General features: G+C 42.1%; 1 protein-coding gene across 1 annotated transcript in view; it reads right to left on the reverse strand.

Annotated features, from left to right (window-relative positions):
* Positions 1-25,736, reverse strand: part of clstn2a (calsyntenin 2a) — a 253,987-nt gene that overhangs the window by 104,002 nt on the left and 124,249 nt on the right. Inside the window, exons 4-7 of the mRNA XM_078210106.1 lie at positions 13,767-13,962; positions 10,299-10,507; positions 9,023-9,172; positions 6,977-7,162 (exon numbers count right to left, since the gene is read on the reverse strand). Of these exons, the coding sequence (XP_078066232.1) occupies positions 6,977-7,162; positions 9,023-9,172; positions 10,299-10,507; positions 13,767-13,962 (741 nt within the window). The remainder of the gene's footprint in view (positions 1-6,976; positions 7,163-9,022; positions 9,173-10,298; positions 10,508-13,766; positions 13,963-25,736) is intronic.

The following is a 25,736-nucleotide window of genomic DNA, read 5'->3' on the forward strand; positions in this document are numbered from 1 at the left end:
CAAGTAAAAACAGTTATACCTCATTCAAGAGGCTATAACCTTTCCAGAGATTTTACAGCAAAACTAACGGCATAAAAAGAAAACTTCTTGCTTGTTGAGTAATTTCAAACTGATTGCTTCTCCATAGGCTGCATGATTGACTGCCAAGTATCATTGACAGCAACTTCTGGATTTCAGCTTGAAAGGTTTGACAGGTTGGGTTTGTATCCACTGGAGTTTAGAAGACTCAGGAGCGACATGAATGAAGCATACAAGATTCTGAGGAGTCCTGACAAGGTGGATGCGGAGAGGACATTTCCTCTTGTCGGGAGAATTTAGAAATAGGGTTTATTGTTTAAAAACAAAGGGTCATCCATTTAAAATGGAGAAGAAACATTTCTTTTCCCTCAGAGGGCTGAGAATATCTGCAACTCTTTCCTGAAAAGGTGGTGGAAGCAGAGTCTTTGAATACTTTGAAGCCAGAGGTGGATGGATGCTTAGTAGGTAAGGGAGTGATAGATTATCGGGGTGGGTGGAATGCAGATTTGAAGTTACTATTGATCAGTCATGATCTTCTTAATGGCAGCGCAGACTCGAGGGGCAGAATGCCCTCCTCCTTGTTCGTATGACTTGGAGACAATGAAAAAAAGTTGTAAAAAATACCATTTGCAAAAGGATTAAAAGTACAGGTGAATGCAACAGACCATCTAGGGCTGCTCCATCTGTTCTGGGCAGCACAGTGGTTGGCACTGCTGCCTCACAGCGTCAGAGACCGGATTCGATTCCCGGCTTGGGTCACTGTCTATGTGGGAGTCTGTATGTTTTCCCGTGTTTGCGCGGGTTTCCTCCAGGTACTCCAGTTTCCTCCCACAATCTGAAAGACGTGCTGATTAGGTGCATTGGCCATGCTAAATTCTCCTGAGTGTGGCAAATAGGGGGTTTTCACAGTAACTTCATTGTAAGCCTACTTGTGACGAAGAAATAAACTTTACTTTTATCACAGCTAATAGCTGAGACCTTTTTACATGTAAATAATACTGGAACAATACGCTTGTACTGTCTACATTTTTTGTGTCAGCAGGTCTCAGAAACATATGTGACGCTTCGAAATCTGACGCTTCTGTATGTAGAACGCCACTGTAACTTGTATTAGAACATACTGATTAATCCTCTCCCATGTCAATTCAGATCTGAAGTAGGCCAGCAGCACTGGTAATCGATTGTCATCTGTATCAATGGTCATCTCAGACAGAATCATCAATCGCAATAAATGATGCCACTAGCATGGGACACAGCCGCAAAGCTGCTTGAGCGCCTACTAGCTTGGTAACAGATGCTTGTTAGTTGGAAAGATAAATGCTGCAGAGGAGGCATTGATAAGATGCTGGCAGATTGCCATGAGCTTGGAACATGGTTAACAAGCAGGAAAAGTTGCAGGAATGCCTAGTTAGTCCAGCTGTAGCAGTTTCTGTGTTCTCAGCACTGTGCACCATTTGCATTGCCTGTAGCTTCAACAGTTCAGTCCCATATGTCCAAAAGAACCCCCTTTGATCGATTGTATTGTTCACATCTTGACTTTGAAATTGTTCTGCAAGAACAACACACATTACTGCGCACATTTCTTTAACTGGAACATCAGGATAAGATTATCTGTTTTGAAATTTTAATATTTACTGCATATTGAGGCAAAAAAACCCGCCATTTATCAAAAAGGACAATTCTGAGGTTGGTTTATTAAAATCGGAAGGGGAGATATTAACTGGCGCACAAAAGCTAGAATTCTTGATCATAGTTTGTACTCACCCCATGTAGAATCTGTTACGAACTGTCACAGCTGGGATTATCAACCCACTCCATTACTGAGATTCTAAATCATTTTTTTCCCTTCTAAAATATTAATCCATTTTTTCACCACATAGGCTTGTGGGTAAGCTTCTTCTCAAATATGTTAACCATACTATACTGCAATTTCAATTTCTACAACTGCCTCAAAAAATAGAGTATTTTGGGTGGGGATGATTTTGGCATTTCATAGCAATGTGACGGAGGTGGGGGGAGCATTTTGCATGGAATATTGTGTGCAGCATTGGTGTCCTCATCTGAGGAAGGATGTCCTTGCTATAGAGGGAGTGCAGTGAAGGTTTACCAGGCTGATTCTTGGGACGGCAGGTTTGTCATATGAGGAGAGACCAAGTCAGTTAGGATTGTATTAATTGGAGTTTCGAAGAGTCAGAAACTTATAAAAGTCTAACAGGATTGGACAGTAGATTCAGAAAGAATGTTCCCGATGGAGGAGGATCCAGAACTAGGGGTCATAGTTTAAGGATAAACCTTATAGGACTGAGGTGAGGAGAAAATTCTTCACCCCAAGAGTGGGGAATGTGTGGGATTCACCACCACTGAAAGTAGTTGAGGCCAAGACATTGTGTGATTTCAAGAAGAAATTAAATATAGCTCTTGTGACTAAAGGGATCAAGGATATGGAGGGGAAGGCGGGATCAAGATATTGAATTTGATGATCAATCATGATAAAAATGAATGGCAGAGCAGGCTCGAAGGGTTGCATGGCCTACTCCTGCATCTATTATCTATGTTGGTGGGCAGGAGAATAACTTGGTGATGGTTAGACAGACCAAGAGGAAAATGGCATTTGGGGGTCCAAAATGTATACATACATATATATATATATACATATATATAAGCCTCCCAGCCATTTCAGATGGGAACGCTGGCCACCAGGTTGAAAGTCGAAATGAAAATCAGGACCTACATCAACTTGGGAATATTAATCATTTCACCCTTCAGGTAAGCTTGGTCCTGCTACTGTCCAGTTTTTAATCACAAACTGAGAAGCTGTGACTCAGTATTTTTCACAGCATTTCATTGTGTTTTGTTTAAAAGAATTGGCAACACCAAGAGAACTTGCTTCCTAAGAACAGTGTTTGCCAAGTGTTGCTGGGTGAACTAATGTTCAAGGTACAGCTGTCAAACATTATCTGTTGAATCACACTGGAGTCAAAATGGGACTCAAGGTTATGTCACATAAATGAACATAGAGGAGGTAGGTGAGATACAGAAACACACACATGTGGAGAGTTCCTTAAACGGGTGACAGTGAATAGGCAATGGCAACTATTCAAGGAACACATGGGGAACTGCAGCAACTATTTATTTCTGTCTGGCACAAACGCAAAATGGGTGAAAGGGCCAATCCATGGTTTATGAAGAAAATGAGAGAGAGTATCTGATCTAAGGAAGAAACATATAGATTGGCGAAGAAAAATAATAGGTCAGAGGATTGGGAGCAGTTTAGAATTCAGCAAAGAAGGACCAAGGGATTGATTAAGAAAGGGAAAATACAGTACGAAAGTAAGCTTGCAGGGAACATAAAGACAGACACTAAGAGTTTCTATAGATACGTGAAGAGAAAGAGGTTGGTGAAGGTCCCCTACAGACAGAAATGGGGGAATGTATAATAGGGGACAAAGGAATGGCTAAGCAATAGAATACATACTTTGGTCTGTCTTCACAAAAGGGGATACAAATCAAATGCCAGAAATGTTGGTGAATGCAAGATTCAGTGAGAAGGAAAAACTGAGCGAGATCAATGTTAGTAGAGAAATGGTGCTGGGAAAATTGATGGCATTGAAGGCAGATAAATCCCCAGGATCTGATAATCTATATCCCAGAGTACTTAAGGAAGTGGCTCTAGAAATAGTGCATGCATTGGTGGTCATCTTCCAGTATTCAATAGACTCTGGAACAGCCCCTGCAAATTGGAGGGTAGCTAATGTCACTCCAATATTCAAAAAGGGAGGAAGAGAGAAAACAGGAAATTATAGACCAGCAAGCTTAACATTGGTAGTGGGGAAAATGCTTGAATCCATTATCAAGGACTTTATAGCAGAGCATTTAGAAAGCAGTGGCAGGATCAGACAGAGTCAGCATGGATTTATGAACGGGAAATCATGCTTGACAAATCTGTTGGAATTCTTTGAAGTAACCAGTAAAGTTGACAAGGGGAAACCAGTAGATGTGGTATATTTGGACTTTCAGAAAGTGTTTGACAAAGTCCCGCACAAGAGATTATCGTGCAAGATTAAAGCGCATGGGACTGGGGAAAAGTGCATTGAGATGGATAGAAAACTGGTTGGCAGAGAGGAAACAAAGAGTAGGAATTAATGGGTGTTTTCAAATTGGCAGGCAGTAACTAGTGGGGTGCCACAGGGATCGGCGCTGGGACCCCAGCTATTCACAATATATATTAATGATTTGGATGACGGAACAAAATGCAACATCTCAAAGTTTGCAGATGATACCAAGTTGGGTGGGAGGGTGAACTGTGATGAGGATGCAGAGATCCTTCAGAATAATCTGGACAGGTTGGGTGAATGGGCAAATCAATGGAAGATGCAGTATAATTTGGATAAATGTGAGGTTATTCACTTTGGAAGGAAAAACAAGGAGGCAGATTAGTACTTGAATGGCTATAAATTGGAAGAGGGGAGTGTGCAGTGGGACCTGGGTATCCTTGTGCACCAGTCACTGAGGGTAAGCATGCAGGTGCAGCAGGCGGTAAAGAAGGCAAATAGCATGTTGGCCTTCATTGCGAGAGGTTTCGAGTACAGGTGCAGGGATGTGTTGTTGCAATTATACAGGGCCTTGGTGAGGCCACACCGAGAGTATTGTGTGTAGTTTTGGTCTCCTTTTCTGAGGAAAGATGTTCTTGCTCTCAAGGGAGTGCAATGAAGGTTTACCAGGCTGATTCCGGGGATGGCGGGACTGATGTATGAGGAGAGATTGACTAGGTTAGGATTGCTTTTGCTGGAGTTCAGACAAATGAGGGGGGATCTCATAGAGGCTTATAAAATTCTAACAGGACTAGAGTCCAGAACCAGGGGTCACAGTCTGAGGATTTAGGGTAGACCATTTAGGACGGAGGTAAGGAGACATTTCTTCACCCAAAGAGTGGTGAGCATGTGGAACTCATTACCATAGGAAGTAGTTGATGCCAAAACATTGTATGGATTCAAGAGGCAATTGGATATAGCACTTGGGGTGAATGGGATCAAAGGTTATGGGGAAAAAGCAGGATTAGGCTATTAGTTGGATGATCAGTCATGATCGTAATGAATGGCGGAGCAGGCTCGAAGGGCCAAATGGCCTCCTCCTGCTCCGATCTTCTATGTTTCTCTGCACGCACCCGCACGCTCCATCAAAGTGAGACAAACCTGAAAAACCTTTTTACATCAGAGGTTAGGTTGATTGGTTGGATCTATCATGGCCCATAGCTTCCTGGTTCCCCAGCGCTGCGTTAGAGGGTAGCTCATTGATGCGTTGGGGAATCTCTCTGGGGTTTACCAGGTAAAGATTTACCCAGTAATTGTCCAGAAGTATTAACTTCCTTTGGACAATTGAGCAATGTTGGGAACCAGCTGATTCAATCACTAATTTTGAATTATTTTGACAGTTTTATTCTGATGGAAGGGAAAAAAAACACTTCTAACTTTGGAGCAACTATCTACACACCTAGATCCAGCCTCGCAGGGAATACCCAGCATACCCCACGCACACACCACACACATACACAGCCCCCCATCGCCCCGACCGAGCACCCCCTCCACTCTGAGTGCCCCACCTTCTTCGGCCCGACCTAATACACCCCACCCCTCTGCTCCAACCCCCACCCCTTTCCCCCTTCAATCCAGGACACACTCTGGCCTGGGACACTCCCACAGCCCCCTTCCTAGTAAACCACCTACCTTCAAAACCCCTCTGGTCCAGTCCACTCAGGTAAACACCCCCACCTCCCCCACTCCGGTCCTGGTCACCCCTCCCCTCCAGTCTCGACCCAGTTCTTTGCAGACATGAGTGCAGAGGACAAGGGTCCCTTCTGTTCAATATCAATTTACACTTTAAACCCTAGAAACGTGGAAACATTCAGACTGCTGCAGGACAAGGCAGACTTTCAAAGATTTTGCTGCAGCAGGATAGTCCGACCTTTAGCTTGCAGCTAAGTGGAGGCAATGGCACAATGATATTGTCATTGGACTAATAATCCAGGGACCCAGGGTAATGCTCCAGGGACCCTGGTTTGAATCCCACCACACCAGATGTTGAAATTTGAATTCAATAAAAATCTGGACTGAAAAGTCAAATGATGTCCATAAAACTGTTGTTGGTTGTTGTAAAAACCCATCTGGTTCGCTTTCGGGAAGGAAATCTGCCATCTTTACTTGGTCTGGCCTACATGTGACTCCAAACCCACAGCAATGTGGTTGACTCTCAACTGCCTTCTGAAATGGCCTAAGCAAACCATTCAGTTCAAAGGCAATTAGGGATGGGTAACAAATGCTGACCTTGCCAGCGATGCCCACGTCCCATGAATGAATAAAAAACCCTCTAATTGGGAAAACTGGCACTGACACTGATGATGAAGGAGGAAATGGTGCTCCACTTTCAGCAGTGACATAGTGAACAGTTCATAAAATTACATTTAACATACATTGATAAATCGAACATCTGTATTTTCCTCAAATCCTGAACATAAAAGCGCACATTTTGAAAAGAGAAATGCCACAGTAGATAGAATAGAAACACATTAAACAATCACTGGGAGCTGTATGCATAAAGAATCCTCATGCTTTTTTACATTAGATGAATTCAGCTGACAGCACACACAAGCTTCTCCCTTTGTTAGACTCGCATCCTTTTTTAACTGTGCGCCTAAGTAACCAACGGCATCACAGAAACACAACAATGTGGGTCTATGATCTTGCAAGTGAATCTGGTAATTTTAAAGCAGGCAATGAACTGTATGTCACACATTTCTAGAGTATATTATTATGTGGAGCTTAGCTGCTGAAAAAGACCAGCATCCAAAAATATTAAATGAGAGAGAGATTGCTCTCTCAAGGTTGGAACGACAAAAGCATTCAAACACTTTTGCTGCATTGGAAACATTACTGTATTACAAGGTAGTTGAATTGTCACATACCACACAACTTTTGTAAAGACTTCTCAGAGTATGTGTCACGATCACAACCCTTTCCAATGTGGCTGGTCTGAAGGTCTATTCTGGTCTGCACAGAAGAAACTGGTTCACCACAAGTCTCCAGGTGAATGTTGGAAAACAATGTTTTACTGCCAGAGCCAGACTCATATTCTGTGCGCTTATTCCAGCCTGAAAATACATAAATAACTTTGTTTTTGTGCATTTTTAAACAAACCAAAACAATGTTTGAAAACTATGTTACTCAGTAGGAGGCTAATCCAAATAGTACAGTGCAATTAAATATTGCAATATTAGCACTGTCACATTAGCAGAAGTCAAAGTTCTTTGTAACTATAAAGCGAAGATTGGGATTTTAAGAAGGACACAACAGTCGTAAAGGCAATTCTAATAAAATAAAGCTGATCCATATGAAATGAAAAATAAATTTGATGATAATTCAATGAAGAGTGAAGATCAGTTCTAATTTCTGCTGGAAATTATCGGGATTGTTCATTTAAAGTGCAGATATTTTCTTTGAAGTAACACATTTCTTTGTGAATGTGCAACAGAATTGCAAGCTCATTTTTATGAAGAATACACAAAGGAAATCTACCTTCACATTGATTATTAAGTGATGTTTTAATATTGCCCTGCTAATCTGCTTCTCCAATAACCCAACACAAACCATTTATAATCTGATAAATTGTAAAATAGACCATCGAGATATGTCTACAAGAAGTGACTCAAATAGATTTTAAAGAAATGACTCTGATGTTTCTGAATGGAACTGGGCATGGGTGGTGAACAGCATCCTCTTTAAAGCTGGAATGCAATGTCAAATGGAGCTGCCACTATCTGCAATTATAGCAAGAGCCCTGGTGGATATTGGAATCGAACAGATAATTAATTGTTCACAAATTTTTGTCTTGCATGTAAAGTGCAATAATATTCAATACATAACAAATTTCACATTTTCAAATTTCAAGTAAACTAAATATTAGGAAGGGTGAAGACACTATTTTTGGTCCCCGTCAGAAACTCTGTTCCCTTGCTACCAACGCCATCCATGTTTATGTCAACTGACTGAGGTCGAATCAGACCGTTTGCAACCCCAATATTATATTTAACCACATATGCACACCATTACTAAGACTACCTTGCCTCAGCTTATCTGCCGCTGAAACCCTCTTCCATTGCTCTTACCTCTATGACTCGACTATACCAATAGAGCTTTGGCCAATCTCCCTATAAGTGAACCTTCTGCAACTTTGGAAACTCTGCAATCCATGTCCTAACTTGCATCAAGTTCCACTCACTCATCTCCCTCATGATTGCTGAACGTGTTGACTCCTGCTTAAACAATGTCTCAAAATTTGCATCCTTGTTTCAAATCCTTCCATGGCCACTTTCCTCTCCACAATGTTCTTGCCCCAATATCACCACCAACCCCAACTCCTGGCCACCACCCCATTCCCCCCTGCACCACCCCATTCCTGAGATATCTCTTGACCTTCAATATAATTGCCCCACCATTGATGGCTGTGCCTTCAGCTGTCAAAGCCCTATGCTCTGGAATTTAACCCGAAATCTTTCTCCCCTTTCTTCCCCTAAGACATTCCTTAAAACCTACTTTTTTAACCTCTTTTTGGACATCTGCCCTAATATCGCTCTGCTATGTAGCTGATGTCAAATTTGGCTGATAACTGTTTTTAAAGCACCATGCGTTGTGTTAAAACAAGGATAATGAAAGGATCGATCATGCTTAGCCATGTGATTTGCTAATTGCCTCCACAAGAGAGAATTTAATGTGATACAAGCAGTGAAGAAGTAAGTGAAGGTGAAATCACACTGCTCTTGCCACATTATACTTTATCCTTTAGACTTGTGGTCAGTTTTCAACAAGTAAAAGTGAAGCTAGTACATTAGTAATGTCTCTTTCACATGATTGTGTGACATGCAGCAGAAATGTAGTGTTTTTAGTTCCATTGTGATTTCCGAAAGTAGTTGGAAACAGTGTGAATAATGAAGGAACACATTAAACTGTCTTACCTTGCCAACCTGGCTTGCAAACTGGCTTAATTTCAATGTGAACTAATACATCTTCTGTTGCTTCCTTTTGGCCACAATCGTATGCTGTGACCATGAACTTATATTGGTGCTCTTTGTCATAGCTCAACTTCTCGGTGTTCCTAATGTTGCCTGATGAAAAGCATGGAGTTATTGCTCTTACAATAACAGTAAACTGCCTCCTCAAGGACAACTGGGAATGAGCCTCCCAAACAATGCTCAGATCCATGTATAAATAATACATATTTATTGTGACTGTCAAAATTTTCAAACATTATCATTTTAAAGACAATCCAGAAAGCTTAATAATACTAAACATATCCTATTTACATTTTTCAGGAAACAAATTGCTGGACATAAATCAGCTGAGACTGCAGTATTCACACACACACAAGCCACTCGCTTGCTCATACTCATCTCACACACACTCACTTGCACACACTTGCTAGCTCGCACGCGCTCACTCGTACACACTTGCATATGCTCACATGCATGCACTCACTCATTCAAAGGGTTGTGAAAATGATCATAAGATTAGACAGATACATTTGTTACCAGATGTGTTAAAAATTAATTCATGAGGAACTTCTTTATAGTTCTTCAGAATTGTTGATTTTAATTGGCCCTCATACACTTCACAACTTCAAGGTGTTCGTGCATCTTCCTCATGCTTTGAACGTGTTCTCTTTATTGCATACCCCTGTCTCAGAGATTCTTTGTTTTATTTTCATTTATGCACAATAGTCCATATGCTTTTGCATCTCTTTTCATGTATTGTTAAGTTTCCACTCCCTCTACTTTCTGGATATCTTCTTACTCAAGATGCTACCAGCTTCCTCACCCACATTGAAATATTTCAAAATTTTAAATTAATAAATTGTATCAATAAAATCATTGGGAACAAAGGTTACATCCTGGAAGGTGAGATAGTGTACCAACACATGGCTACGGCACAAAATGGAAACAAACGGGATCAAGTTCCCAGTCTTCAGTGTGTCAGTTCATGTACCAAGTGCTTCTACCACAGAGAGTGGAACAATGCTCTCATTAAGTGAGTCACCCTGGACTACTCATGTATCTTGCACTAATACAAGTTCAATCTAGACAGGAGCTTTCCATGGGCATCCATTCATTCATGTGTGGCATCAGGGCAAGGGAAGGAGATGCATTTAAAACGTTGAGGAAAAAAAAGAGATATTCTGAAAGTCTTATGAAACAAGAGGACAATTGAAATACATCTCATTTGGTTGGAACTTACCATTCCTGTCAATAGCATACGGCACATCAGGTGTGACAATTTCATAATTGCAAATCTGGCTGTATTGAGGAGAGCAATCTTCGTCCACTGCTTCTACCTGCAGTATGCTGTCATAGAGTTTTCCTTCTGTGATCACACCTTTGTATATCGTCTCTTTAAACATTGGTGCATACTCATTGACGTCATTCACTTGAATGTGCACCACTGCCCTACAAACAGATCACAACATTTTTAGTGTTCCACAAACTGGGAACAAGATGCTAACATGTTATGCTGGTTCAGAATCTATTTTTTTACAGCACAAGCAATGTACAGGAATATATGTGATAAATCAAAATGTCATTGGTAACATTTCTGAAAGAATTCGTATTGTCTATGAAGTATTTGTTTCCACACAGTTGCACAGGACGTTGCCTGGAAACAAAATAAAGTTGAATATAATAAAGCACTTTTAAACGTGAGCAAGAACCATGAGGAACTTACCCCGATTGGTAAATAAAAGTCTCTGGGAGGCTATTTGACATTACATTTTGAAACAAAGTTCCAAAGGAGAGAAGGTTGCATTTTCTCTCCAGAACAGGGATCCCTCAGACAAAGCATGTGGAGTGTTCCAATGTTTATTTTGCAGCTCTGCTATCATTTCAATCAGCAGATGTTTGAACTAAAATTGAGAAACCTAGCCAATGAAGATTAACTGAACTTTTGAGGATTTATTTCAAACCACCAGAGAACCTTTGTGGTAACGATGCAGCAATGATGGCACGCACACCTATGTCATCATTACCCTCATCCTTCATAAAAATCAAATCATTACAGAGAATTATTTATTTGACCATCCTTTTATGTTTATTTTAAAATCCTTTTATGTTTCTGTGGCATTGGCGGCTGTTAAACTGAGCTCAATTCAGTGAGAGGGTGGATAAACAGAAAATACTGTAAACACTCGGCAGCTTAAGCTGGCATTTATAGCAAGACAGGTTGCTGAATTTCAGTGGAGATATTGTCATGAAACTAATACTTTAACCATGCACATTACATGAGCTCATGTACACTATTGAGTTCTGTAATTCCTCCGGAATATCAGTACCCCATATCCACAAACCTGTAACGAAGTGGGTTAGAATTTGTTGTTGAATTTTTTTTTCATTCTAAAAGTGAGCATTTATGATCCATCCTTACAAAGAAATTGTGCTTCATTAACAGACCTAAACCCTTCCAGACTATCAACAATAGTATTATGCACAGCTCTGGTCTCCATGTTAGAAAAAACATGTTGAGGAGCTGGAGATGGAGCAGAGGTTTATGTGTAGGTATCCATATCAGAAAAGGATTAACAGGCTGGGTCTATTCTCTCTTGAAAATAAAGAAACCTAAGGGGGTGATTTAAGAAACGTCTTTAAAATTCTGAAAGGTTTCGCTGGAATGGATAGAGAGAGATTACGTTCCCTTGTGGGGAAGAGCATAATTGGAGGCAATCAGAAGTCGATTTGGGCCTCACAGTGGCAGCACTGCTGCCTCACAGCGCCAGGGACCCGGGTTCAATTCCTGGCTTAGGTTACTGAATGTGTGGAGTTTGCACATTCTCCCGGCAGCTGCGTGGCTTTCCTCCGGTTGATCTGGTTTCCTCCCACAGTCCAAAGATGTGCGGGTTAGGTGGATTGGCCATGCTAAATTGCCCCTTACTGTCAGGGGGACTAGCTAGGGGAATGGTTATGGGGATAGGGCCTGGATGGGATTGTGGGCGGTGCAGACGCGATGGGCCGAATGGCCTCATTCTGCACTGTAGGATTCTATGAAGATGGTCACCAAGAAATCCAATAGGAAATTCTGGAAAAACTTCTTCACTGAAAGATTGATAAGAATGTGGAACTTGCTCTATAGGGAGTGGTTGAAGCGAATAGTATTCATGCAATTAAGGGCAAACTAGGAGAGCATATGAGGTAGAAGGAAATGGAGGGTTATGATGGTAGATTTTTTGCAGCACAGTGGTTAGCACTGCTGCCTCACAGTGCCAGGGACCTGGGTTCGATTCCTGGCTTGTGTCACTGTCTGTGTGGAGTGTGCATGTTCTCCCCGTGTCTGTGTGGGTTTCCTCCGGGTGCTCCGGTTTCCTCCCACAATCTGAAAGACGTGCTGGTTAGGTGCATTGACCCAAACAGCTGCCAAAGTGTGGTGACTCGGGAAATTTTGCAGTAACTTCATTGCAGTGTTAATGTAAGTCTTACTTGTGACTAATGAATAAACTTTAAACTTTACTTTAGATGAGAAAATATGGGAAGAGACACAAGTGGAGCACAAACACCAGGATGGAGTGGCTGGGCTGAATGGTCTGTCTCTGTGCTATATTTCAGATATAATCCTATGCAAAACCACACATTTAGATTTTGAGATGTATGGTCTATAGCAGGGGTTCCCAAATTGGATTCCATCAAACCTCAGGGGTTCCCTGAAGTTTCAGCAGCTACACAACAAAAAGGGAGGTTTTTTTCAAGAACACAAATAAAACTAAAGTGCACACGCATGTCAGTTGAAGAAGCAAAGATTTGAGAAAAAGCAACGACCACAAATCAAAGAAAAACAAAAAATTAAATCAGAGCCCATTTTTTTCTGTCGCTGAGCAGAAAAGTGACTGAGGGAGTGGAGAAGAGGACAATGTGATGAATAAGACAACGACTGGAGAGCGGTGTTCGAGAAGTACAATGGCGGCAGAGAGGAAGGAACGTATTCTGACTAAGTAAGAGAAACTGCAGTTAACAAAAGTAAATCCTAACAAGTAAACCAAATACTTATGTGAGGGGGCTTTGGCAGGGGATTCATGGGATGGGGCCATGGGATAGAAGCTTTAGCAGAGATGCATGGGTAGGGGTTTTGGAATGGCTGATGTGAGGGAGGGCATTCATGAGAGGGGGCAAAAACATATCATCGACATGATAAGAACCTTTGAGGTTCCCCGATACCCATGGGAGGTCACTTGGGGTTCTGCGGCTGGAAAGGGTTTGGAATACCCATGTTAAACTTTTAAAAACCATACACTATGAGACACCTGTGCATCTAACTTAGGTGTTTATGTATATTATTCTACACCTATTTAAAATCTTGAAGAGCAGTGTCCATTATTTCACGTATTCTATACACCACAAATTGCTAAAGACAGGTAATGTTTATTAGATGAAGAGGATAAATAGGTTGGGTGTAGGAAGCAGGGGATGCTGTTGCTGTGTTGAGTTGTTATGAGAATAAACTTGCTTAAGGTAAAAGACTAGCTTTTGATTGATTCCTTCACCATACTCAATTATTGGAGTTAACATCCTTTCCAGGATCATAAAATTCTAAGAATAGCTACACTTAAGTCTGCCAAGCTTACATCCAGTCCATTTTCTACATTTATTTCTCAATCAATCTGTATTCTCACCAACATACCACACAAGTAACAATCGATTCTAACTATATTAGGAACAAGTTACGCACTTGTGTGATTTTTTCCAGTAAGTTCCACTCGGTCTGGCTCCACAGTCATATGCCTGAATGATGAATGTGTACTCTTTCTGAAGTTCACAGTCAATTGGGCTTTTTGCACGAAGCAGGCCTTCTCCAGATGTCCTGTTTAACACCACAGCTTCAAAAGGCACGTCCTGCCCATGGATCTTAAAAGCGCAGATCTCACCTGTAACAAAAAAATGTTATGCTTGTGTGAACCCAACAGCACAAATATTATAGGAACTAACAAATTTGGACCACTTTGCCAGAAGTGAAAACTAACAGCCTGAACTGCGATTTATGCCAAGGGCCATTTTTCATATTAGAAGCAATTATTTCAAAGAGGCAAAAATAAATTGAGCGACTGACCAATTTTACACTGTCAGTTGAGTTGCTCATATTAGGAAATTGCCATTTCATATGAACACAACATTTTTACAGTTGAGGAAGGCAATTTCCATCATAATCCATCCACCAAAAAGATTCCAAAATTTCCATGCAATTGATTTGTAAATCATTCCAGAGCAATTCCCTCTTTTCTATATCTGGGAGACCATTTTAAGTGTATATTACACTTTGTAGGAAGTTGATTTTTGAGTCAAAATTCCAACAATTAGTTTTAACTAGTTTGAACCTATCACCTTGTTTAACTCTTACTTCTTAATTTGAAGTAACTTTCTGGTTTTCCCTTCTCTGTTGCTTTTGTTATCTTATATACTTCTATTAGATTATGTCAAAGGTGCTGAAGTGCCCAGGATTCTCCAGCTTTGCTTCGTAACTCAGATTCTGACAAAAGGATCAATCTTGTGGCTCTTATCTAAGTTGCTTCAGTCTTCTTGTTGGCAATCAGAACCAGACATGGTATTTGAGTTGTCTTTTGACTGAGTACTCTGTACAGGGTCCTGGGGGGAGTGGGTTAGCTCAGTTGGCTGAATGGCTGGTCCATGGTGCAAAGCAACGCCAACAGCACAGGTTCAATTCCTGTACTGGCTGAGGTTATTCTCCACCTTGCCCCTCAAAGAACAAAGAACAGCACAGGAACAGGCCCTTTGGCCTGTCAAGCCTGCGCCGATCACAATGTCTTATCAAGACCAACCGTCAGTATCCTTCTATTACCCACCTGTTCAGCTCACCTGAAGTGTGGTGATCCTCAGGTTAAATCACCACAAGTCATCTGGGATTATAACAAATTTGCAAGGTACTAACTCATCTGGCCTCAAAAGAGAAAACGCTGGAAAATCTCAGCAGGTCTGGCAGCATCTATCAGGAGAGAAAAGAGCTTACGTTTCGAGTCCAGATGACCCTTTGTCAGTGTGAAACTTTGCAATCTTTCTCTTTCACTAAGGTTGGGAAATCCAGCATGAATTTATCAGTCATGACCATCTTAATGCAGTTCCAAAATTCATCTCCAACAGCTGTGAGCGGTTCTTTGACTTGGCCAGAGTTATTGTTGAAAATGCTGGGCAAATGTTTCCTCCAGAAAATGGCATTATAACTGTGAAAATAATGGAGTGATCGGCGCTGATCGCTCAGGTGTGCTCACCATCTCAATCCTCCCACACTCAATCACTTTCTTGGACAGTTGGGAGTTTCCCGCTGGTCCAGAGGAAGGGGTGGGGGGGAGCTTAACATGCCAGTGAACTAGGCTTCAAAGTACTCGGGTGCCGTTTTGCAAGAGCGCCTCGATCTTACAGAGCACTGGGAGACCCCCTCCCTCCCGCCATGCACAGCAGGAGCCCCCCCAACCTCCTCTATCAGTGGCATATTCCTCCACCCCATTCCCAAAAATGGGTCACTAGCATTGCGGCCCAGCCAGTGGGTCTCCCTGCCTTACCCCTGACATGCCCAGCTTTATGACTGCCTTTATGATCCACCTCTGCATGATCTTTCCCTGTCAGAACCCCCCCACCTCCCAGCATAGCCCCTCATCATAGCTCCCCTCCCTGTCAGACCCTCCCCACGCCCTGCATAGCCCCTCATCATAGCTCCCCTCCCTGTCAGACCCTCCCCACGCCCTGCATAGCCCCTCATCATAGCTCCCCTCCCTGTCAGAACCCCCCACATCCTGCACAGCCCCTCATCATAGCTCCCCTCCTGTCACAGCCCCTACTCAGGCCCCACCGCCTTAGCATTGCACACTGTGCGGTGCCCAACTGGCACTGCGGGGGTGTCCAGTGAGCACCACCAGGTAGGCACTGTGGAATGGGCAATGCTCAGCCACCCGGGGGTCTCCAAGTCCCTTACAGTGACCATCGCACCAGGTCTGTGCTAATGGAGACTAGTAGTGATTCTTGCCATTATCGCTCCGTGCTCGAAGGCCGGAGACTTCCGTGTGCTGGGATTTGAATGGGTTATGCACTGAGCTTTGGGCATGCGGGGCAGGACATCCCGTTAGGTGGTTGGATCCAGAGTGCAGGATTTGCTTCCTTTTCTTTCCCTTTCTACATCGCACTGCCTCATTATTAAGATGATTAGATTCAAAGCATGATGTAGCTTGAAAGACAAGTTGTCATAATTTTACATTTTTAGTAGCAAGCTTATCCCAGTCATTAATATCAATGCTGCCATGCTTCAAGCTGAGTTTCAGAGTGCCCTTGCAACATTTTGTTAGTCCTCCCATGGAACACTAGCCAGCTGAGAGTTGAAAAAACAGGACCTGACAGTGGAGATATTTTTTGGTAATCCGGACACAGTGTCCAGTCCAGTATAATTGATTTTGCAGAGGTTTGGCTGAATGCTGTGGCGCTGGAATTGAGATGGACACGAGTGTTTAACAGTCCTCCCATTGAAGCTGGAGGATGCAGCAGAAGTACTGATGATGTATTTTCCCTGGCACTCCTATGTGCCTCTGATAGACAGTCCAGTTCTCACTGCCGTACAGGAGCGTGGTAACAACTGCTAGACTAAGAATTTTGTTGACTTATGGAGGTTGTTTATTTGGCAAACACTCACTGCTGGAGTTTGCAGAAAGCTGAGCTGGTGCAGTTGATCCACTGTTGGATCTTCTTGTCAACATTGGCCTTTTGAGAGAAGTGGCTGCCAAGCTATGGGCAGTGCTCAAAATGTTCCAAAGTCTCTCAAAAGTATTCCAATGACAGCATTTATTACTTATTTTTTATTCATTAATTGAAAATGTAATTATCCACATCGAAACTCCCAATTAGCTGCATAAGACTAGTGGCTAATGCATTGGACAACGCTGCCCAGAAGTGGTTTTGCCTTTTATAACTGAAGTTTCCAATTGCTTACTGTTAAAAAAAATGCAACCTGCTTTAAAATGAACATTTCAATGAAAGTAACTTCAAATGCACCAAATTCTGAGCATTGGCATTTGGCACTTCCATGAACACACCACTGCTCCATTGTGAATCTTGATGAGGAGGACAGCTTCTATTCTGATTAGAGACTTTTTTTTAAACCTTCTAAAACGTAGTTAGAAATTCCACACTTTGTCTTATCAATAGAAGACTGAGAGGAGATATGATACAGATTTTTAAACTGCTTAAAGCTACAGATGACATAAAAGCAAGCAGGTTGCTTAAGTCACACCGTGAAAAGCATTGGAGCTCAACTATAAAATTAACAAGCTTCCAACAAAGTTTGAGGGTCGAAGCAATAATTCCCATCTCCATGCGTAAATAATATATCAGATTTAAAGCAAAAGTAAATAGGTCAGCATTTATTGCCCCTCCCTAACTGCCCATGAGAAGATGTCTCGGAAATCTAGATGTCTCAGAAACCTGAATGTCTTAGAAGTTGAATTGATTTGATTTATCATTGTCACATGTATTGGGATCAAGTGAAAAGTATTGTTTCTTGCAAGCAATACAGACAAAACGTACAAGAGTACATAGGAGAGAAGGAAAGGAGGGGGTGCAATTATTGATAGGGTGAGGAGAGATATCAGCTTAAAATAAGTAAATATCTGTAGAAGAAAATAAAAACCTTTGAAATGTGTTTGTTGAGACATATGCTAAAAATTTTGCATATAGACCATAAGACAAATGAAGTTGTAATTGTAAGCGCAAAAAGAATTGGCATGCAGAAAAGAAAATATCAGTGTTTTTGTCATTTGGTCAGAGCTGAAAAGCTATAGAGATATTTTCTAGAGGGCAAAGTGGAGAGCAGCAGATAGAGGGGTGGACCCTGGTGTAGACCGATGAAGGATGTTAAAGAGCGGTTGCAGATCAGCTACAGTGGATGTGAGAGGGTGGTACAAGACCGATAAGTGTGACATACCATGACAGCAGATCTCTTGGTAAGAGTTTGCTACAAGCAGAGGTATATATGTTTTCCAATTTCATAACGCAAGTCTGGATGGTACATAAAAAGTGTCAACAAAAAGAGGAAAAGATTGCTACTGCCATGATAACTTTGGATCCATCACCTTATGTTCCCCAGGAATGACATTGCTGATGAAAACAAACACACCTTTCCTCCTTTTGAGTAACTCTAGGAGATAAATCACTTCATTTCAGTCCGCTTCTCACATTGTATGCTTTAGCAGCCCTGTATCCAAGGAGCATTAGACTCCAGGAAGGGGTGTCAAACCCCCAGAGCGTACACTATTTTGTTATTTGCTTTATTTACTTTAGTTTTCTGGAGTCAGTGTCGTGCATCTGCCCTTAATTTCTTTTTAAAGATAGTCACTTTGAAACACATTACGCCATCTGATTGCAAAGGGATCAGACAGTTGGAAGTCTCATTAACTTATAATAATCAGAGCATTCTCAAACTAAATGAAACGTGTCGTCAGCGCAGCCTGCTAAAATCCCAAGGCTGTCAATTAGAAGCCAACATCTGTGCTTATTTATTAGAAGCTGATAAATGAAAAATCTATATATATATAATATATATATATATGTGCAAATAAATCAGGAAACTCAATACTATAGGAATCACATTTTCCTTTTATCGTAATACTGTAGAGATTTGGATATGTGTAGAACTTGATCACATTACTCACAAAAACATCCCAAGGAATTTTTCACACAATTAATTTATCAAGTGGAGCAAACAGCCGCATTTCATAGTCCCTGAATGAATGAATGACCAATTTATGGTTTGGTAGTAAAATTGGTTAAGGGAAGACTGCTGGCCAGGAAACCAGATGGTTTTCTTGGTGCGGTGCTTGGAATCTTTTACATCCACATAAACCACTGGAAAAAGTAGAAAGGATTCTGGTCCTTTCATCTGAAGGAAGGTATACCACACCAAAGCCTTGACATCAATTAATAAAATAGTAAATTATGCAAACACTCATTTACTTTTTAATTCATCTTCAGAAATAAATGTGAGTTGGCCTGATAGAGTGCAATACTCCCAATTTCCGGATGGTCAAACCCTGGAGGATCCTCCCGTGACCCAAGATGCACTGCCCTTCGGACGTTCCTACACATTCTTAATGTGGGAATTGTGTGGGAATGTTGGACTTCTGATGAGCATTCACCTTGCACCTGGAATCCTCCAAAAGTCAGAGATTTCAGATGGTTTTGACTTACTTAGTAGAATTGTTACCAAGGAGAAGGATTAAAACCAGTTCATGGCTAACTATATAACTCATACCGCCCCCCCACCCCCACCCCCCCTCAAGACTCCCCACTGGATCCCTGCCATCTACCCCTCTCCCAACCCTCAACAACCACTCTCACCAACCACTGACCCCTGACTATCCTCCACCCAACTACCACCACGCATGCTCCCCCTCGACTAACACCCATCACCATCCCGACTACCTCCCAAACTCAACTAACCCATGACCCTCTGACTATACCTCCCAACCGATTCCTCCAACTATCCCCCCAATGAACCACTCCAAACTCCTTGACTACCCATTAATGCCATGACTAACCCCCACCCCACTCAACCTGGCCACTGCTCCTGACCCCTGTCTATTCCCACCATCCTACTACTCCCTGAAAGCTTGACTAGCCCCTACCTGACTGCCCCGTCAATCCCAGTTCCTTCTCTACCCTACCCCTGCGATTCACTGTACCTCCTCATCCACTTAACTCCTCTCCATGGCCTGTCAATGTGGTATTGTTACATTTAAGCTTACTGGGAATACGGCAGCTCATGGTGTAAAAAGGGGAAAGTGCCGTGGCTTCCCCCAGTGCTCCCACACTACGAAGAACTCTTGAATGGCTGTGCTCCACATTCTTGAGGATGCCCAGTTTGGAAATCTGGGCAAGAAACTTGGAGTTCCAGTGCAAGATAAGTAAGGAACAGCTGAGTGACAATGCAAAGGTGATTTTTCCCTCTTTGGAAGATTTGACCCAAGTTTCTTAACACGTGAGAAAACGATGCATAGGAATTATTGGTTTCTCTCATTTACATAACTGGACATTTCCAGCAATGAAGCACATTCTAAAACGAATATAAATATCACAGACAGATCTTAAGATTTTTTTAAAAATTGAGCTTAAAGTTCCAGTCGATGCTTAAAACAAAATGGGAGTTAGTTCAATTGATTGATTGGTGGTTATATTGACAGCAGATTTTAGACCAGCTTCAATCAATCTATTTGGATGAAATAGCCCCAGAGTTCCTGATGCCAGTCATTATCCCAGTGATCCTACTGCAAAGCTTATGCATGGCTGGATCTGAGTTCATTATGATACCTCCCATTGTCCAAGTGACTGTCAATACCAGACACACTAATTAAGAACGATCAAACTTGGCAAGGTAAAAGGGCTGTTACTGCCATCTGCACTATTGTAACTCCACACCCCTCATGAATCATTGCCTTCAGGACAGGAGGAAAAACAAGTATAACAAACAAGATAACATTAAAGCAAATTGCTGCAGCTGCTGGATTCTGAAACAAAAACAGAAAATGCCGGAAAATCTCAGCAGGTCTGACAGCATCCGAGGAGAGAGAATAGAGCCGAGGTTTTGAATCTGGATGATGCTTTGTCAGAGCGGATAACGAGACCATTCCAAAAATGGGACAAAATCATACCCAGTTTGAGTAAGTAGCGTCTCAGCAGTGTTTATACCTAGATATATTATAAGTATAGTAGTTATTTTGCCATATTATTCTTGATGAAAAGGCGTGCTGAATAAGTCTTCAGTATAACTCATTAAGTTTTTAAATGCATGACAGTAAAGCAGTCACTTCAATACTGTCAACTCAGTGGAGTCCTATCAGACCAAGTGCCAGCATTCTCGTGGGCATAATCAGATTGATGATCAGGTCAGTTTTAACCTATCCTGCCCATCAGAAATCTGAGGTGTGTAGATGCAACACTGGTTTTATACCCGATTTGATTCTATTCTCCACTGATGTCAAGATCCACCTAATTCCATGGATTTCACACCTGACAAGTTAAGTAAAAATCACGCCACCCAAGTGTCATTTCTTAATTCAGTCCCAATGTCCCAAAAATAAATGCAAGGATTGTGTTTTAACAGAAAAAAATACTATTGTTGAACTGTAGATCAGAACCACAGAATTCCTACAGTGCAGAAGGACACCATCCAGCCCATTGATTCTGCACCAACTCCAAAAGTGCATCTTAACCCAGGCCCACCACATCCCCCTCCCCCCCCCATGCCCTATCCCCATAATCACATGTATTTACCATGGCTAATTCACCTAACCTATAGATCTTGGGACACAAAGTGGCAACTCAGCATGGCCAATCCACCTAACCTGCACATCTTTGGACTGTGGGAAGAAACCAGAGTACCCGGAGGAAACCCACGCAGATATGGGGAGGAAGTGCAAACTCCACACAGACAATCACCTGAGGCTGGAATCGAACCTGGGTCCCTGGCCCTGGGTCTTCAATTCATTAAATAACATCCTCTGGGTTTTAATACATATTTAAGAGTGGCACGACGGCACAGTGTTTAGCACTGTTGCCTCACAGCGCCAGAGACATGGGTTCAATTCCAACCTCAGGTGACTATCTGTGTGAAGTTTGCACGTTCTCCCCATATCTGCGTAGGTTTCCTCCAGGTGCTCTAGTTGCCTCCCACATTCCAAAGAGGTGTGGGGTAGGTTGATTGGTTATGTTAAATTGCCCTTTAGTTTCAGAGGATTAGCAGGGTAAATATGTGGGGTTACAGGGATAGAGTCTGGGTGGGTTTGCAGTCGATGAAATCATAGAAACCCTACAGTGCAGAAGGAGGCCATTCGGCCCATCGAGTCTGCACCGACCACAATCCCACCCAGGCCCTACCCCCACATATTTACCTGCTAATCCCTCTAACTACGCATCTCAGGGACAATTTGTAACCTGGCCAATCAACCTAACCCGCACATCGATGCAGACTTGATAGGCCAAATGGCCTCCTTCTGCGCTGTAGGGATTCTATGATCCTATGAAACATAAATATATATATGTAGCGGATCCCTCCCATTAAGTGATTTTAAATCCTAGCCATTTTGTTCAGTTCTGTAACTTCACTGGTTATTTGTTGACTCAAGAATGGGAATGCGATTCTCTAATCAGAATTTAAAATTTTACTTTGGGGTGACAATTTATTTAAAAGGCCCCTGTAGGTAGTCTAGTGTATTTTTATAGTTCACTATCTTTTGTTAGCGTTCTGGATCTGAGCCCCAAGGTATACTATGAAGCCAAACTAGACCCCAACAATTTTACTATTTTGGCATAAATGTGAGGAAAGGATGCTTCACTCCAGGGGTAATTCCACTGATAAATTAGGGTTCTTTTCTCAAAACAAACTTTATGCATGACAGTTTAAATATAACTCTAACAAAATGAAGCAGCTTAACTTTTAACAGTTGAACAATCGTTTAAAAAAAAGGAAACAACTTTGATTTTGAACTTATTACCATTTCAGTTCCAAATAAACAAGAGTCCTCTTAGACTCATATGCCACTTTAAATACAGTTAGTAAACCCAGGCATGCTTGCTATAAATTGGGTTAAAGTCCTTGAAGCTTTCACAGAGGTTTTGATTTTCAGAGCAGCTTACAGACTTCTGTCTTTAAACAACCCCAGCCAGAAATTGAACAGAAAGCTGTTTTCCCCTCTGCCACATACCCAGCTCATCCCATTAATCATAATACCACGTGATCCTGTAATCTTAAACAAAATCCCCAATTCCCATTCCTTTAATCAAAAAAAACCCAGAGGACCCTATTTTTTTGTAAACAAGAGTCCATTAGCTCTCTCCTAAGTAAACACCACATGGCTAAAATGAGTAATTAGCCTGCTTTCCCAGCATCTAAGCTGTATTGCTTCCAAACATACCGACTACCTGTACAAAAACCTGAATCTTAAAACATTCCCCTGAAACGTAAAATAAACCAATAGGACAGCATCATCACATGTTCAACATCCAGTGACTCATAAATCAAGTCCCCATCATGAGTTATTTCAAGAGAGTTCCCAGTATGCAGAGTTAGAAACATAGAAACTAAATGTAGGAGTGGACCATTCGGCCCTTCGAGCCTGCTCCACCATTCATTATGATAATGGCTGATAATCAAATTCAGTATCCTGATCTGGCCTTTCCCCTACATCCCTGATCCCTTTAACCCCAAGAGCTACATCAGTTAGCTGTTCTCCAACAGCTGTGCTGCAGAGGCATCAGTTAGCTCTAGTTACCCTGAGTCAGGAAAAGAGGGGTATGGGAGAGCAGATGAAAGCAAAAAGGCATCAACCAGCAAGGGTTCCAGGCACCTCTTAACCAGTGTACAATGAATGCTACTGGAAAATAGATGTCTAATCAGGAGTCAGCTATGAAACAAGGGATTTTTGAAGATAGACTTTCCTTAGCGAGTTGCTAGGTCCCAAAAAAAACAAGTCTTCTTCTGTTTTTCATAAAAACAATACTTCACAGTTATTAATGCTGCCTCAGCATAATGAAATAAAATGTCAAACTGCCTCTTTTTGCCATCTCAGAAAGCTGACGCTTGACTGCTATAACATAATGATTTCATGCTAAAGCACAAACAAAACAGATCAGCATTTCATGTCAATCCTTAAAGTGATCCTGTCACTGGGAGTCATTTAAAACTAGAGAACTGACAGTAGCCGAATTCAGAAGTAATCGTTAGTAAGCTGACATCAAATCTACTGTTTATTCATTGTGCACCCTCAATTTCTGAAATGCACTGAAGTGATATGAGATTTGCTATCATTCCATGGGATCATGGACCGCGAGACATGGCCTGGACTTCCGCAAAGCAGCAATCATCACTGGATTGCCACTCTCCCCAGCCTTTTCCATGCTTCAGTGCTGCTCTATGTTTCTAGATGGGGCTCCTTCAGAAATGCAGCGTCCCTCAGAGAATTCCATCGCAGCACTGTAGCATCAAATCATAGAATTCTTACAGTGCAGAAGGAGGCCACTTGGCCCATCGTGCCCGCATCAACTGTCTGACAGAGGATCTTACCCAGACCCTTTCTCCCACCCTATCCCCTTAACTCCAGACATTTACCCTGCTTATCCACCTAAGCTACAGATCTTGGGACATTAAGGGGCAATTTAGCATGGCCAATCCACCCAACCTGCTCATCTTTGGACTGTGGGAGGAAACCAGAGCACCCGGAAGAATCCCACGTAGACAAACTCCACACAATCACCCAAGACCGGAATTGAACCCGGGTCCCTGGTGCTGTGAGTTAACCACAGTGCCACCAAGCTGTCCCAATCCCCACATCTGGGGGAAAAACAGGACAAACCCTCTTTCTAAGGTGCGAGCTGATGTAATGTAAGTTTAACTGAATGTTCATGAATGGGTGCGGCTGGTAGGGTGGATAGGTGAGTGAGCTAAGTGGGCAGAGTGGTAGGTGGGTGGGCTGGTAAGTAGGCACTAGGCCTCCCTGGGAACAGGAGCACAGATGGGGAGAGTCAAATATTGGTCGGTTGGTGTGCCTCCTTCTAGGGTAAGGCGGCAGGGGGATAGGGCATTTGGTGGGCAGTTGACTTCCCCAGGATCGGATCAGAGATGGGCAGAATCATAATATTAGTCAGACCATGTGCCTGGTTCCATTCCATCTCTGGGCCATTATTGCAGATGTCAGGTATTGCTGGCAGAGCTGTCCACGTTCATGTAGCAGACAGCTGAAGGTTCAGTAAGAGCCCTAGAAACTTAATTTTTCTGCATTGGCAAGGGCCAGTTTACTGGCAGCAGCTAGAGGAACAAACACTCCAAGCAGGTTTAAGTGCCTTGCTTGCTTGCCTGGTTTGGAAAGCAGCTACAGACCATCCTGTAGGGTGAATCCGTCTCCACAGAGCAAACTCTTTCCTCAGATTCAGCAGCCAAGCACCACTATTCTTTGATGAAAAAGATGTAAACAATTTTGAGCATGGGCTCTTCCGCTTTGATGCAACACCCCTGTTACTTACCTCCCCCAACACTGACCCCGCCCCCCCCCTCCCGCTCCATACCTAACTCTGATTCTCAGAGGGAAAATCCAGCCCATGGTCTTTCCCTAATCCAGTTCCAAAATTCCAATGAAGCACAATTTAAACCAGATATAAGGTCCAAAATTACCAATCAATGAACTGCAAATCTGAAATTAAAAATAAAACGGAAAATGATGGAATTGTATAGCAGATTAGGGCTATACTCAAAATACTAGTGTACCTTGTTGTCTTTCAGATGTCAACAGAATTGCTATTTCCAATATTTGCCACTTCTAGACAAATGAATGGCAAGAGATAACAAAATATTTAATAGACATTTCCAAGGTAGCTTAGCGCAAACTAAAAGCAAACGTCAGTACACAATGAACAAATAATCACCTATCTCTGGCTCTGAGAGTAGCTTTCATGAACTTTCAGCCCTCAGATTTAGAAGCAATTTCTGTGCCATCATTTCCTAGTCAAAGAATTAAACATCTGAGTAAACACAATGAGACCTTTTTGCTGGTGCGTTAACAAAGGGATGTAGTCTTCAACTGTTAACAGTGAATCAATTGGTGCTTTGCTTGTGCTACTTGACATCTTTGTTGTTTTACAATCCAAGATGTCGAATGCT

The sequence above is a fragment of the Mustelus asterias genome, chromosome 3 (assembly GCF_964213995.1).
Source record: "Mustelus asterias chromosome 3, sMusAst1.hap1.1, whole genome shotgun sequence".
Taxonomy (NCBI): domain Eukaryota; kingdom Metazoa; phylum Chordata; class Chondrichthyes; order Carcharhiniformes; family Triakidae; genus Mustelus; species Mustelus asterias.